At 38.2% G+C, this 19,345-nt stretch overlaps 1 protein-coding gene across 1 annotated transcript in view; it reads right to left on the bottom strand.

Moving 5' to 3' along the window:
• Positions 1-19,345, bottom strand: part of LOC306859366 (uncharacterized protein) — a 54,073-nt gene extending 34,728 nt beyond the window's left edge. Inside the window, exons 1-2 of the mRNA XM_079400382.1 lie at positions 18,907-19,345; positions 5,709-6,778 (exon numbers count right to left, since the gene is read on the bottom strand). Coding sequence (XP_079256508.1) covers positions 5,709-6,407 — 699 coding nt within the window. The 5' untranslated portion in view covers positions 6,408-6,778; positions 18,907-19,345. The remainder of the gene's footprint in view (positions 1-5,708; positions 6,779-18,906) is intronic.

Here is a 19,345-nt window from a genome sequence, read left to right as displayed (position 1 = left end):
ACAGTCATTTTTTGTGATTCAATTAGGCATGGAGTTATGAAGGGTAGATCAATATAAAATTCTGATAATTTAGCAGGCTACTAAGGATTGTTTTATGAGAATTCATAATATGAAAGAATACCCAGGAAGTAATGTTGCTCAGATAAATGCAAATCATCAGTTTTGTGCTCATGTTATCTGTAATTAAAGCGGATTTGTGTAATTTTGCCTGTGGCGGGAAACTGGTTCTATGAAAGACAGAGATGCATGTTTTTTTTCGCTCTAGGATTGCTCAGAGCAGGGTTTCTCTCACCGGGGAGTGAGAAATTGAAAACCCAGAGCGATAACAGAAAGCTTTGAGCAGTGAGAGGAAATCCTGCTGTTGTACTAAATATCTGCAAGGCTACCTGAACCACAAGGCCGCTGATATTCAGAACAGCACTCTTGCTCATGCAATAATGCTCTTTAGAGTCATCTTTAATTATAATTGAAGATTAGGAAAATTAGTGAAACTCTACACACATGAAAGTCCAAAGGCATAACAGAGCCATTTTATGACTCCTTGTAAGTGCATTAGATCAGCTTGTTTGGGCATCTCTGCATATATAAGGGTGTGTGTGTGGTTCTCATTAACCACTCAGCTTCTCTCTGGGACTGATGCCATGTTAATCCTCTATTTGGCTCATCTATCACCCAGTCTCTATTACACACTCCTTCAGCACTTTCGATTGTATTGTACGCACAGTTTAGAGTTCTTACCTGAAATTTCTTGACAATACAACTGTCACTATTATGCAGTTTTGGCTTATGATTAATTGTCATACAAAAAGTTGCTGAAATCGCGTTTGGTCTCATACTGTATCGCGTATCTTGTCAGTGTGTGCACTTGCTTGGCCATTTTTAGTGATTAATAGGAAAGTGGGTTCAGCTGAATTCTAGTAGTGATTTGTTATAGGTATAAAAAAGGTTATTATACCGCGGCAGCCCTCGTGTGAAGCCCTCTTAGTGTGAAGACCAAAGAGTGTAAAGACCACCGGGCTAGGACAGCGGCAAAGGATACAAGTATCGCTTATATTTATTTTATTTATTTTTTTCCTTTATGTTTACTATTGAAATGTTGTTGTTGTATGCATTTGTCAATTTTATTTAATTTCTGTATTTTCTTAAATGGGTGTGTATCGAGTATTTACAGACTGTTAACTTTTAGTTTTAGTTACTTTTTCTTATTTGTAAGTCGCTTTGGATAAAAGCGTCTGCTAAATGACTAAAAGTAAAAGTAAAGTAAATAATTTTGATCATGTGACTAGAAGTATGATATCCTATGAGCAAATATTTGTAAACAAATATGGCACAGGGTGGAATGACATGAATAGCATGGCTCAACAGTAAGACTTTTTCTCAGCTGTTTTGGTTAGGTCAATGGTTAAGATTTTGACGATCTCCACACAATTTTATAGTAAATTTATTTTTATTAAATGAAAAACTAAAGGTTTCCATATGAACAAGACAAAAACTAGGTTTTAAATTCACAATTATACCTATAAACAGCTTAAATAAAAACACTTAAACACTAAAACACATCATGGACAAATCAGTTCCTTACTGTAACCTGCAGTAACCAAAAATGTGTGAATTACGAATGAATGAATTCCATAAATGAGGAACTAAAGTGAACACCAAGCACTTTTTAACAATGCACATAAGAAATGAGCTGCACAATGGTCTCAAAGAGAAACACTTACTGAGGGATACAGTGCAGTAGCACACTGTAAACATGAAATCTCTCATATAACGTACTACTGGAAAAACATGACATTTAACTTCAAATTCCCTTATTTGGATGGTAATGAGTGACTGGAAGTTAATCGTAAAATAATTGTACTCATTACAACTGAGAACATAAAACAGCACCATTCTCTCACATACAGTTTCCTAACAAACCACATCATCTCACAAAGTTTCTTAAACCACAGCTTCTCATTCTGTTCCGGACTGCCTCTTGTCCAAGGTTTTTAGGAAACGCCAATAACCACATTGTGTCAAACAGCTCACATCAGGACTCTGCTTTAGGAGCTGGATAGTTTAGTTGTGTATCACATTACTCTCCAAGCAGCAGCATGAACTGTTGGGGTCAAGGAGGCTTGAGAGAATGTCTCCTAAACTATGGATTCATCTGCTCAAACTCAGTCAAGAGATTAAACCATAGTTCATACTGTAAGGATTAAAGCGAATATGACAATCACTGTATCTGTGGGCAGACAACAGTCTTACAAGTAGCAGGCTGGCCCATCTGCCAGCATAAGGAGGAGAAAGTTGAGGAAGGCTGCGTGGTTCAAAATAATGAACTGCATTTATTTGCACATGCTGCCTGCATTGTTTTAGTATTATATCAGATAAGCAAACACATGCTGAAATATTGCAAACTAAAGCGGTGCAACTGTTTAGTGAATTGGCCCCTGAGTGTGTGTGGGATTAGCTCCAAGCCAAACACATGACTCCCAACCTTTCAACACAAAGCAACCAAACAAACCACACGATAAAGAGAGAGAACAGAAAAAAAATATCAGATTGCTCATTCAGTCACCGTTTTGCCATATGTCATTGTTCCTCTTTTACTGTGATACTCTGCATTCTACTGCAGTAGCTTTTGCTTGTTTTTCTGTTGTTTGTTTAGAACTGAGTGTTAATAACCTTTTTCAACATCTTTCTTCCATTTTCAAATCTACAGCAGAATTAAATCTAATTCACCCCTATTAGCCCACTGTTTGTACACATATTAGTAGAATTAGCATAGAAATATACTGGTATGTTGTTATTCTTTGTTTTTGTTCTGCCTCCATCCTGCTACTGGCAACAAATTTGCCATTATGAAGAAGGAACATAGTCTATCCATGATGAACAAAAAGACAATGATGTAGGCTAATAACAAGACAACAGTGTATTGCTGGATAGCTGGATTTAATCATGTTTTTGTAGGATTACAATTGTATGGTAGGTCTGAACTAGGGGTGTGCGATATTAAAAAAAAAAGAAAAGAAAAAAAAAAGCTCTCTCTATCTTTTTGGATTTTTTCGAAAACGATAATTAGACGATATTTTGCAGAGTGTGTTATTGTGCTGATATCTGACTACCGTGGACAGCTGCAGTTTTTGATATTCTTCATATTCTGTGTGGTCAGTTCACATCAGTGATTAATCTTTTTTTAAGTTTTAATAGATTTTTACCTTTAATAAAGCATTTTTTTTCAAAAAGTGTACATATTTTGAGTCAAATTGTTACATTTAATCAGTCAATTAAGATAACACACATTTAGGCTGTTACCAAACAAAATAAACCAGTATCATCAAAATTAATTTTTGCAGAAGTTGCATCTGAAGTGGCATTTAGATGTATTTACACAATATTTAATGCAGCTCAGAGGGACATGGAGTGCTTTAACCAGTTACAAATGCATATTTGTTTTGACATTTTAAACATAAAACATTGAATACTGATATTTAAAATTATTTTAAAAATGAAAATAGACTTTAAATGTGAAATTAAAACCACCAGCAGGTGGCAGAAATTCACTGGTAATAAGGGAGTCATTGCGACTGAACCGAATAATTTAACGCCTGATTCATTCAGGAACGAAGCATCGTCATGTTGCTCAGAGACGCAAAACAGTGCTGTGGCTGTGTTTGGAATTATTTTTTGTTGGCGAAATGGAGCAAAAACAGGCAATATTGGGGTCTAAAAAGTAAGTCTCTTAATATTAACTTGTTTATTGAACTGTTGTATAAAATCAATATCACATTTGTAATCGTGCTTATTTTTGAAGAAAAAAACTACACTCTTCGTGTGATTTTAACTATATGAAACGTAAATATATACATTTTCTGCCCCCAAATATCTTGAATTTTGCGATCATTGTTAATGCATTTTAATAGACTGAATCATGCACTGAAAGAACACTCTAAATGCGCACGTGCACCGTTTAACCCGCTTCATCACTACATAGGCTAATGCATGCGTGCACTCCGTAGGTGCTGTGTTTAGTTTTTGCAAAATACTCGATATTGTCAAATTGCACATCGTTAAAACAATTACGATATCGCAGACGATATATAATCGCACACCCCTAGTCTGAACTAATAATATATATTATATATATATATATATATATATATATATATATATATATATATATATATATATATATATATATATATATATATTTTTTTTTTTTTTTTTAAACAAATTTTCTAAATATTATATTAAAATAAATATAGATATTTATAAATTTTATTAGTATACTACAGATTCATGAATTTAAGTAATCAAAATAATTTATTTCTATTGAGCATTCATATCTAACATTAGTGGAAAGAAAAAATATATATTTGAAAGCCCCTGAATCAATAAATAATTATTAGTGCTGTCAAACAATCACAATTAATCACATCCAAAATAAAAGTTTTTGTTTACATAATGTGTGTGTATATTTATTATGTATATATAAACACACACATGCATGTATATATTTAAGAAAAACATTATATTTGTATATTAAATATATTTATATATATGATGTTATATAAATATATACATGTAAATATTTTCAAAATATATACTATACACACACACACACACACACAATAAATATACACCATATTATGTAAACTTTTTTGTATGCGATTAATCGTTTGACAGCACTAATAATTATATATTCAAAATTAAATCTCTTTTGTAATGAAATTATGTAGAAAAGTACTTCCTTTGGGAATTAGTAATAAGAGCCAACATCCACTGAAAAATTTGAATAAGGTGGAACCATGTAAATTATTATATTCTCTGAATAATCTCCCTTGATCAGACCCATGATTTACATGCCATTTCAACCTTTGAATCAATAATCTGAATCGCTAAGCCTCTTAGCTGGTATTAACCTCCTTAAATGGACCTTATTGGTTAATTATTGTACCGAACACCATTTTAGTGCTGGAACGCAACAGGCTTTCCTCTCAGCTGGCTGTTTTGCATGAGCTGAAAGACTTTGCTTCATGAGAGGATTTAAAAGGACACGTGACAGAAATATTTCTGATGGCATGCTGGCTAAGCTATTTTATGTTATACGGTTTGTTGTGATACGTGGTCAATGCAGTCCCATCTACATATGCACAGCCCTCTGTTTACAACCGCATTATGAAACAGTTGGGTCCCTGTCGCAAAACCAATTATTCAGTGACGACTTTTCCTAGAAAATACAATCTGCAGTGGGCAACAATAGGTTCGGCATAGTGGCAAAGGCATAAAGATTCCATTTCACAACAAGAGACCCTCTTTGAGCCTTGTTCGTCCAGTTCATTGCGCCGTGAGTAGGCTTGACCCTTCTCTCCCACGGATAGTCTCTGTGTAATCTATAAAGCTATTGAGCTCTGACTTTGAAACTCTTTTTTCTACTGTTCTCACTGCACTCAACTGTAACAGCCTAAAGAGAAACACAAGAGGCTAAGATTTCACCAACAAGCTCAGAAAAACTCCTGAGTAACAGCATCCTAATTCAAACCAGCAGAGCTAAAGCACTTAGACTGAAAAACATGATACAACTCAAATTCCTGTCCAAGAAAGGCGACCAATACTAATCTCCGCTATCGGCCCACCTTACAGCAATGAAATGTCAAAACCGTTGCCACTCAAGCTGTATTAATATGCTAACCGTAACTCATTTGTGGGTAAACAAGTCTCACCTGCAGTTCACACCAGGCAACTTCCACCCAGGTTTCTGTGTCCAGGCCTTTGTAAACTGTTTTGAACGCTCCTCTGCCAAGCTCAATGTCAAATTTTAAAAAGCGGCCACCGGGTGAAGTGGCGACGGCCTTCATCTCAGCCTCTTCTTCCTGTTCTTTATCTCTCTCCTTCCCCTTCAGAGCAGGCGCCGTAAGGCCGGTCTTATCAGGATCCTGCGTGCCGTGAGTGCCATCCTCACCCAAGGCAGCCGAGGCACTGGTGGGTAACTGCTGGGCTCCGCTGGAGAAAACAGAGTCAGAGGCACAAAACTCGAGGTGAGGGGCGCTGTGAGGGGCACCGGAGGTTTCTTCCACCTCATCATCCTCTTCGCATATCTCCACGCTCTTCCGGAAAAAGCGTTTGTTCTCCCGTTTCCGACACGGTTCTTGGGCTGCCGGGGAGGAGGGCATGAAGGAGGTCAGAGGTCTGGCCGGCACCTCTGTTTCTTTACCGTCCTCCACTCCACCACCTCCTCCTCCTGCGCCCCAAGCTCTCCTTTCCTGGGTCTGGGAGGAGGGGAAGTCAGACGGAGTGCTGTGCATCCTCTCTCTCTCCCGGGCGGCCCTGTTCCCCTGGTCACTCTCCTCCTCCCTCTCCCCATTAGGTTTCTCTCCAGAGGACTCCTCCGTGGCAGTGGGCTCTCCTGGGTCCGTCGCCATGGCGATTGACCTTTCCCACTCCTCTGCCGCCGCCCCCTCCTGCACTCTGGCTCTCTGTCAGTCTCCGTCTCTCTCACTCTGTGATCACCCTCTCACCCTCTTATGAAGTTCCTTAGCCGTTCCTTCCAGTGTTTCCAGCTGTCAGCGACAAGAATTACTCTTTTCTGCGGTTCTAATCTTCCACGTTCGCTCGAGTTCACAGGAGTATGAGAGGGTATATGCTTGTTTTTTAGTATATCTGCAGGTTAATTCAGTCTTTGCTGCGTACTTTCCTTATCTCCATTTCCTGCATAGAGTTTCTTGTGGCTGGCTCAGATATGACTGATTCCTAGGTGGATGGCCTTCAGTGAAGGGGGATTTTCAGGTGTATGCTACAGAAGAAAAACACAGGGTATCATCATTGAGTAAAGGCATTTCAACAGTCTTCATCTAATAAACATCACACAAAGTCAAAGGAAGGGTCACATTTTTCATTATAACGATTAATATATTATAAATATATTTATATCTTTTATTATATCTTTCATAAATCATTCTGATTTGGTGTTCAAGAAATATTTCATATGATTAATGCTAAAAACAGAAAACAACAGATTGTTTTATGAATAGAAAGATCAAAAAAACAGCAATTAAATAGAAATGTTCTTTAACAATATAAATGTCTTTGCAGTTACTTTTGAACAATGTAATGTCTTCTTGTTGAATTGAAGTATTAGGCTAATTTAGTTAAATATGTACTGCTCCCAAACTTTTGAACAGTAGCCTATATTTTTCAATAGGTAGATTAACTTAAACCACTTCTTAAGCATAGTTCTTTGACATTGATTAAAAACTGCATTGTAAATCCTCAACTTAAGCTTATTATTTCTTAAATTGTACATAAACTTACTAAAACACTGACTAAAATATATTAAAAAAGTTTTATTTAATTTCTGGTACATTTTTAGAACACACATTAAAAGAGGGTAGGACTTTCAGCTACTGTTTAAAGTCTATATCATTGGGCCTGCATTTCACAGGGAAAAAAAATAATAATTGTGCCTGTTCACAACTGTCACTAAAAACTATTCAAATGTGCATTTTGCCAAGGGCACTTAGAATAACTTATGAAAATTAATAAATCAATTAAGGTGATTAGCAGCCCATCTATATTCTAAACAAGAGCCCCCAAACACAGGGGAAAGTAACTGACTAATCCAGTAATTAATTAAGCTGTCCAGAAGCATGACGGGTACCGGTGCATAACAAATCTATAAAGTGCCAATAAATATTAGCCATTAAAAAACTGAAGGAACACAGCAGCTTGTGATTGATTAATAATGAATGATGGCATAAAGGCCCTTTAGGGTTAAATAATTCAGAGGCAGAGCAGATACAGAATGAACATGAGTGACCACCACTATGCAGTAAAAACAGATTATTAATTGTAGCCAGCAGTATTGCCCCCAGATGGGGAGCATTACAGCTTCTTATGTTTACAGTGAGTGGATCTTCATTGTTCTTCTAGTTGTGTTCTCCAGGTCTATTCAGACACTGAATCACCTGACACGGCTTCTCACAAGATTCAATGCTCCCTTTGACCCATAAAACCTACTTCAGCCTCCTATCACAAACTCCTATCACAATCTCCCTCTCTTTCTCTCTAGTGACATCATTATCTTCAGCTCTCCTCTTGTCATGCCCATCGGTCTTCTGGCAGGCCACATCCATCCAGTTAGTTTGCTACAAACAACAAGCTAATAACAACAGGACTCATTCAGAGGTGGAAAAAGATACTCTTCTGAATCTCTCAGACAGGTAAACCATTTATTACTGTTATGGAAGAAACAGAGAAATGGCACAAAATTTCAGTTGTGCAATAGTTCAATTCTGTTTTTGCATCACTGAAAGGTCTCTTTACATTTTGCATTTGTGCTTGCTTATAGATTTCCTGAGGAAAATATCTCGAAATGCAAGTTTAGCTGGCAGCTCAGGTTTATCTAAAAACCATCAGCAGATGAGATCAAAGTCAAATGCAAAATGAAAGAACAGATCCTGTCTGTCTTAAAACTTCATTTCTCACATGCGATGATTCTGATTATTCAGTTGATTGACACAAAAGGGAGTTGCAGTAGTCTAGAATTGGGCTATTGCATTGCAATAAAATGTAAATTAATAGAGAGCTGACTGTTGAGATATAAAAGGGCATGAAGCAACGACATCAACAACCCATGAGAGGAGGAAGTGCTGCTTTAAACACAAGCTTATTTGCCTGTGTCCTCAGGGCTAGGAGTTCCTGTGAAAACTACATACAGAAGTACAGAACGTCACACACATACAGTGCCCTCCATAAGTATTCAAACAGTAAAGACAAAATTGCTCTGTTGGCTGTGGAGTCAAGACATTTGCAAATATGATTAAAAGATGAATGAGACAAAACTACAGAATATCACATTTCAACACGTATGTTTTACCAAATAAAGAGAACAGCCCTTTTAGAGTTCATCTCACTCATTGATGTGAGCATAAGTATCGGGACAGTTGAACATAAGGCAGATATAAAAGATTAAAAGCTATTATTTAGTTGCAGATCCCTTGCGCACAATCACAGCAGTGAGTCTGTGACCCATAGACATCACCAGACTCTTGGTCTCATCTTTTGAAATACTTTTCCCAGCCTTTAATGCAGCCAATTCCAATTGTTGCTTGTTTTGGGGAGTTTCTGCCTTTACTCTCCTCTCCAGCTGGTGAAATTCATGTTCAATCGGATTTACATCTGGAGATTGACTTGGGCAATCTAAGACTTTCCATTTATTTGCCCTTATAAATTCCTTGACTGAACTGGCAGGGTGTTTTGGGTCATTGTCCTGATGCAATATGAAGCACTTCCCAATGAATCTGGTGGCATTTTCTTGAATATTGGTAGGCAAGTTTTGTACTCTTCCAAATTCATTCTGCTACTGTCATCATACATTAAGTCATCAGTAAAGTTGAGAGGACCTGTTCCAGAGACAGCCATGCATGCCCATGCCATGACATCACCTCCACCATGCTTTACAGATGAGGCTGTATGCTTGGGATCATGTGCAGTTCCCTTTTTTACTCCACATTTTTGCTTTCCCAAAACTTAGGGTGCTTTCACACCTGCCTCATTTAGTTCGGTTGAATCGCACTAGAGTTCGTTTTCCCTCTTGGTGCGGTTCGTTTGGGCAGGTGAGAAAGCAGCAATCGCACTCTGGTGCGCACCAAATGCGGACCAAACAAGCGTACCGAGACCTCCTTGAAGAGGTGGTCTTGGCACGCTTTCAAACGAACCCTGGAGCGGTTCATTTGTGGTGAGAAAGCAATCCGACCCAACGGACCAACGAACCAAGCGGTATCATAATTCATAACGGGAAATATGTTATATAAAAAGCAGCAGTCAGTGTCTTTTGTGTCTAGCAGTCAAGCACTTTTACCCCTTTTCCACCAAGGCAGTTCCAGTGCTGGTTCGGAGCCAGAGCCTAGTTTCAAACCGGTTCTTTGTTTTTCGACATCTAAAGCACCAGCTCCGAACCAGGAAAAGCGGTTCGTAAGTAGCACCAAAACATTGCTGGGCTAGAAGAAAGAACCGCTTGCGTCAGGAGCTGGGGGCGGGGTTACCGTGACCAACAAGACGAACAGAAACTTGGACCGCCATATTTGTAATAGCAGCTAAACGCGAACACGTTTGATTCGCCGTGTTTGGATGCCGATGTAGGTTCGCAAAGCCATGAACATCAATAGCAACGCAACGTCCCCCATTGCTGATAGTTTGTTTAGACTTGTCCGCGATAGATCGGCGCTGCGCGGACCGGTCGGTGCGAGGCATATTGGGGTGCTGCGGGAGCGACTGGAAAGCAGATGGCTCTTTATGCTTTTGGATCGCTCTCGCGGTGCTTTAGTGTGTTGTGTGCCGATCGATCGATCTGCGTGGCGCTGATGCTTTGTACAGATGCCTGTTGTGCCGCGCTAGTGATCCGAAACATGAAACGTATTCAGTGACGTCAGACCTGGCTCTGTATTGGCTCTCTAGCCTGTGGAAAAGCAACCGGTTCTTAAAGCGCTCGCCAGTCGAACTAACTAAGAACCGGCTATAGCACTGGCTCTGAACTAGCACCTGGAACTGCTTTGGTGGAAAAGGGGTATCTGAGTACCCAGAAAAGCGCTGTATAAATGTAACAAATTATTATTTTGTGAATGCAAGTGAGAATTTGTGAGAAACTTTGATTTTGTTAGTGAGAGTATTTGTTATTGCAGTTGAAAACCAAAGAACACCTCTTCATATTAAAATGTTGTGTAATTAATTACTCTTCTCTGCGCATTACAAGAATGCTGTCCTGACGAAGCCTCGATTCGCGCTGGCTGTAACGGCAATAACTGTAACATATATATATATATATATATATATATATATATATATAGTGAAAATATAATTCTATATAGATAGATATATTAGAGAGGAATGACAGCTACATTCGTTTTGCGTTTGCCAGGACAGCTATAAAGCCGCAATAAGCCCACGGAGCAAACTTGTCAATCCATCTTGATGAATGACGCAGAGGAAAGTAAACAAGTGAACTCTGACCAATAAGAGGACAGCTTTACTCACGTGACTTGCATAAACACAGTTTGGTACGCTTTGCAATGTTGCCGTGTGAAAGCTAACCGAACCAAGAAGAAAATGCAACAATGTAACAAATTAATCCCCGTTTCGGAACAAAGCAAACGATCTACAGGTCTGAAAGCACCCTTAGATAAAGGTTCATCTTTGTCTCATCAGTCCATAAACAGTTCCAAAACTCTTCTGGCTCACCCTTTGTGTTTTTTTTGCAAACTCTAATCTTGCCTTTCTATTTTTGGTGCTGGTCAGAGGTTTGCATCTTGCTGTGTAGCATCTGTAATTCAGTGTCAAAGTCTCCCGAGGACAGTAGATTGTCAGAGCATCACCCCAGCTTTCTGGAAGTTGTTGGTGATTTTACGGACACGTCTTTTAGGATTCATTTTCACAGCTTTTATGATTTTTCTGTCATCAACTACTGTCGTTTTCTCAGCCGATCAGGTAGTTATTGATTGCTGGTGGCTTCCAAACTCTTGATTTCTCCATGCCCTGTTTTTGCTAGAGCTCTAACTGACTTCCACTTTTCTTTTATCATCCAAATTGCTTGCTTTTCTCTCAAAGTCAGCTCCCTCATCTTCATCCCGGTTTGTGCGCATCATCATCAGAATGCATAATAATGGATATAACTGATACAACATATTCCCTGCTTTTAATATCTGAAGAATTAATGCAACAGGACACAGCTGATCACTTAGAAAGACCTGTGAGGCAACTGTTCCAATACTTATGCTCACATCAGATAGAGGGATGAAACTCAAAGTGCTGAACTTCTTAGCTGGTAAAACATCAGTGTTGAATCACCCAATAATAAAATGTGACATTCTGTAGTTGTGTCTCATATTCATCTTTTAATCATATTTGTAAATGCCTTGAGTCCACAGACAGCAAAGCAATTTTGTCTATACTGTTCCATTAGTTTTGGAGGGCACTGTACATCAGGCACATCACTCATACTCTCTCTCGTCAGAGCATCACCCCAGCGATACCTACATTTCACTGCTGGTTATACTCTGTATAATTGTGTATGTGACAAATAAAACTCTTGAATCTCTCGCTTTCCCAAACTAATTTCTGATACACATGATTCAGATCATGTCACGATTAGATATTCCTTCATTGCATCTATATGGCTTCATTCTCACATCAGACGAATATGGCTGTTGGCCTCGTTTAAGAGAGCTTAATATGGTTAAGCACATTCGCAGTAGACATTTGGATTTGACAGGAGCGAAATTTAATAATGACTACACCTAAAGAGTCAACCGACACAAGTCAATAGATTCTTATTTAAAATAAATAAATAAATAAATAATAATAATAATAATAATAGGCCAACTGATTTCAGTCACTGAAATTTTAACAAAAATGGGAACTCTCACTGGCATGGACTGTCAAGCATTTTATAGGGTAAAATGTACTTATAGTAATGAGATATAATATCCAATATTTTAAAAGTTGAGCATAAACAATATGGTAGTAATGTCACATGAAGGAATAACATTGTTTAATGTTTTTTAAAGGGGGGTCATATGACATTGCTAAAAAGAACATTATTTTGTGTATTTGGTGTAATGCAATGTGTTTACATGGTTTGTGGTTCAAAAAACATTTTCCACATACTGTACATTATTGTTGCTCCACTATGTCCCGCCTTTCTGAAACGTGTCGATTTTTACAAATTTCATTGTTCTGAGAAGCGAGGCGTGCTCTGATTGGCCATACTTAAAGCATGAGACGGAAATATTATGCCCCTCACCGTATTGTGATGGCCTTTCCCGGTAAGACGATACTAAAACAATAAAACCCATTAAAAACAAGGCATTTGTTGCATCCAGTGGTGACATAATTACTGATTATAATGACTTGTACTGTATTTTTACGCATCGCGTAAATATTACCATGTCTGCATTTGTGATCGGAGAAGCGACAAACAACAAGCACTACTCTACACAGCTCAAAATTCACGTTTGAATCGTCAGTAGCAGAAACGTACTTGCAACCTGTGAGTCAGAAGCATCAGATGGTCCTTGCAAAGTTGGAATTGCCCCACTTTATAGAAACAGCCTTTGTGCAAGCAAGGCTACTCTCCTGCCAGGAAATAGTCCTCCGCAAGTTGCCCTGCACACAGTCTAATATTTGGGTTGAACTGTTCTGGAACAGTGTTGTAAATACAACTGAACCACTGATTTCTAGTTGTGTCCTCTTTTGGAAGCCCAAGCAAAGTACTTTCGCTTTCACCACGAAACACAGCGTCTCCAGAACATGGCGGCAGCAATAGCACTACAGCAAGAGAAAAAAAATAAATCTCCCCACACTGCGACGTAGACATGTGGGGGCGTGTTTGAATAAGCCGTTTTAGGGGGGTGTGGTCAAGTCTTAACTTTTATAAAGAATGTTTTTGTTTTTGAGAATTTAGTCTTTGCAACTTCAGGGATCTTATCTATGCATGAACAGCTTGCAACACTCCAAAGAGAAAGGAAAACTTGAAATCGCATCATATGACCCCTTTAAGTCTCTTATACTTACCAAGGCTGCATTTACTTGATTTGAAAATAAATTATTATTATTATTATTATTATTATTAATAATAATAATAATAATAATTCACAATATACTGTTATATACTTTATTATTTAAGTATTCATTATACCTTTTCTATATTTTAAAAAGTAGCTTACTCCAGTGATGGTAAATCTGAATTTTCAACAGTCATTCCTCCAGTCTTCAGTGTCACATAATCCTCCAGAAATCATTCTAACATGCTAAACTGCTTTTTCTGCTTAATATTTTTGTGGAAACCATGATACATTCTGCAGTTCTCTCTGATAAAAAGAAACTTTAGAATTACAGCATTTATTTAAAATAGAAATCATTTGTAACATTACAAGTGTCTTTACTGTCACTTTTGATCACTGCATCACTGTTGAATAAAAAAAACAACAAAAAAAAAAAAACACATTTTTAATCTTACTGACCCCAAATTTGGAAGGTTTTGATTCTGCACTTTATTCACACAAAAGCACAATCAGAGCTGCTTCTGTCACTAGGAGCTGAGGCGGGTCACAGCTGCATATTTTAGCATGAATTTTATGCAGCATTTCATATGCACAAAGTTGGAGGCAGAGACAAATCAGAGTAGCCTTAAGTTGCCTGTGTAATTCAGTTTACAGCGCTTTGGGAAAACCTGAATATGACAAGCCCAGTCACCTCTGATGATGTTTAGTTTGGTACATCAGCTCTGTTATTCCGCATTCTCATCTGTCAGTGGAGCATGTGGGACTGATCATGACATACAGCATTCAACCTCACCCAGATGTATCGCTAATTTGAATATCCGTGCCTGTGATTTAATCCTCTTTGAAATGTACAAACACTTTCTTTAGGTGGGTTTAAAAGGTCTGACAGGCTTTTAAAGTGCATCAGTGCATCAACTGCAGCTAACATTGAACAGGATCTTCTAAAAAGTACCTGATATCACTTTATCATGCCATACCCGAGCTCTTCTCCAACAAACGGTACAGCCAATCAGTGCACTGTGTTGTTAAAGCACTCTCTCTCTCTCTCACACACACACACACACATACATACATGTTGTCCGCTCCCACAGAACTCTGAAACTCCAAACACAAAAGGCGCTACACAAAAATCGAGTCCTCTCTGCCTCTCCCAGTTTTTTCATTGCTCTCTTCACTGGCATACACACATTAATCCCCTGGAACTGAGCAGGCTCTGCTGATTTACTGAGGCAGACAAAGAGGGACCCAGGGAACGTAGCGTGTGTGTATCTATGTGTGTGTGTGTGTGTTTAGGGAGGGGGCAGACAGAAGGGTTTGGGGGTTGAGCAGTGATGAATCTAGATGAAAAAGTGTGGATAAAATGGAGCAGGGGGGACAGGAAAGGATTGTGGGTAGTGAGAGAGGACATCAAGGTTTTAGACAGCCAGTCGAGAGAGAGACAGATAAGGAGGGGGGCTTGTGTTGAAATGGGTGGGAAAAATGTGTGTGAACGAGAACAAGAGAGGAAGATAAAGGAGGAGGGGGTCGTGCACACACACGCACACACACACACACACAAAAAGAGTTGGGGAGATTTTCCCGTGATAAAATGTGCTGGTGTGAGTGACAGCAGTGACAATAGACAAAAATCCACCACAACAAAACCAACTGAAGTTTGGGCATGTGGGAGTGGAAGAGGCGTGGAGCAGAATAGGAGTATAATTAAATCAACCAAAGCAATAAATAAAACAAGAAAAGATAAACTGATGTGAGAGGACATTGTTTCAATTGTAAATTGTGCAAAGTAAATAGAGTGTTTTTGTTGACAATGCACAGACATTGCAACTTCAATCCAGTTCAATCTTAAAGCAGTGGTTCTCAACCAGGGAGCCGGGGTCCACTAGGGGGCGGTGACATACCAAACCTCCAACAAACAACTAGTTGAGTCAAAATCTGACTGTTGTTGTTGCCTGGGATTAAAAAAAAAAAAAAGTTCTTCATTCCAAAATGCCGTGTTATGAAAATGTATTCGCATTGGAATGCTCTGATAAGACGATGTAAAATTAGAAGAGAATTTGTGTGTCCTCATGACACACACGAGTGAATAGAAAATCAGAGTGATCTGTTTTACTAACAGCCCGATGCAGATTGAACAAGCTGAATTGGCCAAAAGCACACGATGGGGTTCTGACTAGTGACAACGGTGTGGGGAAAAACTACAAATAACTAAGCTGACAGATGCACAATGCTCCGAGGTGGCTTGGTGTGTCGTGTCAAGTCAAGTCACACCGTTTAGTCTTTCAATTAGTTTAGTTACATTAACAATTTTAACTAAATGCAAAAAACAAAAATATATGTACAACTAGGGCTGGGCGATATATTGCATGCAATTGTCATGCACATCTCATCAGTCATGGAGCGGCATTTAATACATAGAGCCATAGTTCACTGACAAGCTACCCAATATCGCGTTCATTATTGAAGGTGATTTATCTGCGATAATGAATGCAATATTGCGCAGCTTGTCAGTGATCTATGACTCTGTATTAAATGCCGCTCCATTTGAAAGCAGGTGATGGACATTTACCGCTAATCACAGAACCGGCTTTACTGACGAGATGTGCATTATCATCGCATTCGATATATCGCCCAGCCCTATGTACAACCTTAAACTGCCGTCACAAACTGCCAAATGTTTTTTTTTTTTTCATCTATAGAGAGAAAGTCAAATGGCTCCACTGTTATTTTAAACCCCACTGACTTGCATTGTTTGGACAAAAACAGTTGAAACATTCTTCAAAAAAACTTTTGTGTTTTGCAGAAGAAAGGTAGTCATGCAGGTCATGGGTGAGTAAATGATCAGATTTTTCATTTTATGGGCAAACTGTTCTTTTTTGTTTTAAAGCTTCAGGAAATGTAAACAACAACAAAAAGTCATTTTAAACCAGACCCTCAGACATGTGGTGTCTGTCTTGGATTACTGAGGTATCTACATAATTTACGGCTTAGTTCGAAACAGAGTTGAGTGCTAGTTCATCCTGAGATGAAAAGGTCAGTTTGCAGTGCAAGAAAGGTCTCACTATGATCAACTGTTCATTGTCATTTCATTCTGACCCTCAAGGCAAAATTCATCAAATGTATAATTTGACATTATGGATCTGTGCACTTGCTTTAGGCACCAATGTAAGTAGGCTGGATAATTTGCTGTCACAATTGATCTCTTTCTAACCAATCACATCTATACTCATTCCCGAATCACAGTCCATTAAATAGATATTTCTAGGAAAGGGAGGTAGTGTTAAGATTCACAATAATAACAGCTGTAAATTCAAAGTCTTTCTAAACCTAACTCAACATACAGAGCACTCTTTTTAAAGCCAAATAAGCTCTGAGGAAGTGGATCCATTTAAGAGACCAAGCACAGCGTCAAGACCGTAAACGTTACTAAATAAAATGACAATTTACTAAATAAATAAAGTGACAGCTGGAGTTGAAGGTATAAAGTTTGTTCTCCTCGTCCCATTAAGTAACACCAAGAACAACACAAACACTTTTGTCCAATCTAGGTCAAGCATGTGAAAGTGAGTGTCACTATGGTCACAGAGGATAGGGTACACAGTGAACCAGAGAAACAGACTAGATACTGCCTTCTCTTCGTTCAGTCTATGATATAATCTAGGTGATAGCGGTTTAATCAAAGCTTGCCATGATGAATTGTGGATTATACATAAATGGCTTACTATTGTGCTTTTGAGGTTTATGCATAAAGTAAGCTTCTCTTGACTTATCCTATCATAGAATATGGGGCAGTTAAGCACTGAAGTTGAGGGATTTTTAACATCACTTTTACACTCATCACTGCTTATTCCTCATCAGCATAGACTGCACAGATAAAAAAAAAAAAAAAAAAAAAGTTGCATACACTACTGTTCAAAAGTTTGGGGTCATTTATTTTATTTATTTATTTAAATTTATCAAATAAGACAGTAAAGATATTTAAAATGTTAGAAAAGTGTTCCATTTCAAATAAACGTTGTTCATGTCCTTTTGACATTTCCATTTATCAAAGAATCCTGAAAAAATAAGGAATATTTATTGAGCAGCAAATCAGCATATTAGAATGATTTTAGATGATCATGTGACACTGAAACTGGAGTAATGACTGCTAAAAATTCAGCTTTGCCATCACAGGAATAAATTACATTTAAAGTACATTAAAACACCTCTTTTACATTGCCATTCAAAAATGCCTAGGTGGCATAACTCTGATGTCATATCACAACAAAACCGTAAAACTGTGCATTGCTTTATACCCTGATGACTGTCTTACAAAGTCATTAAGATGTGTGTTTTTTTTTTAAATCACATATTATGCCTTTTGAAAAGGCAGGTCAAATCAGGTCAGTTCAAATGGTGTAACTAGTTAAACCCACTTGATATTTGACCTAATTCATGACTTGTATATAAAAAGATATATATTTTTTGAAAACTATTACAAAACTACTAATTGGCACATTTATTCTAGGTGCAAGGACCATGTGTTGACCAATTTATTTATTGTTTAAAACACTTGACATTTTTAGAATCCATAAATCAAAACTGATTTGTAGAAACTGCCACCAACCATTTTCAAAGAACCAATTTAAACTAGATTTCTCTTTTTTTCATCATCAAGACATCCTTATTTGTCAGTGGCCCATATTAAATCTCCTACAACATCATGATACTCTTTAAACAAAGTCCCAAAGAAAGATAAGATGGTCAACTATTACACTGGCAACATATATTAGCCACTACACTGACCAACAGTGGCCAGTGCCTCGAGTTAAAAAAACACATAGCAACAGAAGACATAGCAGCCACAAAAAAGAAAAGAAAAAGACAGACATGTGCTGTTAGGTTGTAACTTACAAACTGAAGCACCATCAGTCGATAAATTGACAATTAGCATAAGAAAATGTCAACGGTATGACATAATACAGACAGATATGAGAGCAAACGCCTGTCTGAGCTGCACATTCGGTCTTCATTTACATCGACTCGGTTAGCAAGACGGATGAAGAATATAAAAGACAATATGAAGAGCAGAAACCTCCACCGGAATCAGAAGTAAAAAGCAGACTAAAAAAAAAGATGGAAACACCTTAATTTTACCGTTCAAGCGGTAATATTGCTCGTCTCATCCACTACCAATATCTATTTCAGCACCACCGTGATGTGTTAGCATCTAAGCTATGTTTGCCTGGGATTCCTGAATGTCTAAGAGACATATCCAGCAACCTAAAGATGCGTTTTTATTTAACAATTTATATCTATAAAAACAAGTCCTCTGAATATCAAGAGCTAGTGATTATTTAACACAACAGTCAATGTTAACGTTACTCACCGGTGTGCTGCATCCTCTGACGTTATTTAAACTGAAGCAGCTTGTCGAAAGCTCTCGCTTTCTCCAATTTATGTCATAGACTCAACAGTTCGTCAGCATCTCGTTGGATATGAGCGTAATTTGTCGTGTAAGGTTGCCGGTGTTTACTCCTTTTCTTGGAAGAGCGTTTGGTTCTCTTGTTTGAGAGGCGTCGTTAAACCTGCAAATCCGCCTGGACACATCATCTGTTAAAAAACATATTGCTCTGCCTTTCCGCGAGATTATCAGCACACCTTTCTGCCGGTGAATGTAACGGCTACGTATTCGTATAGGTTTATTTTACATAATTTACAGAGCAGCGTCCGTCGCTGCGGTCGTTCAATCGAGCACAATCGTTTCTCTTTTTTCGGTTAAAGACAGAGACGCGCGCGCCCGCCCGCTCGCACCGCGTGCTCCAACT

Source organism: Barbus barbus (genome assembly GCF_936440315.1).
Source record: "Barbus barbus genome assembly, chromosome: 40".
Lineage (NCBI taxonomy): Eukaryota > Metazoa > Chordata > Actinopteri > Cypriniformes > Cyprinidae > Barbus > Barbus barbus.
This window is presented reverse-complemented; position numbering and strand designations above follow the sequence as displayed.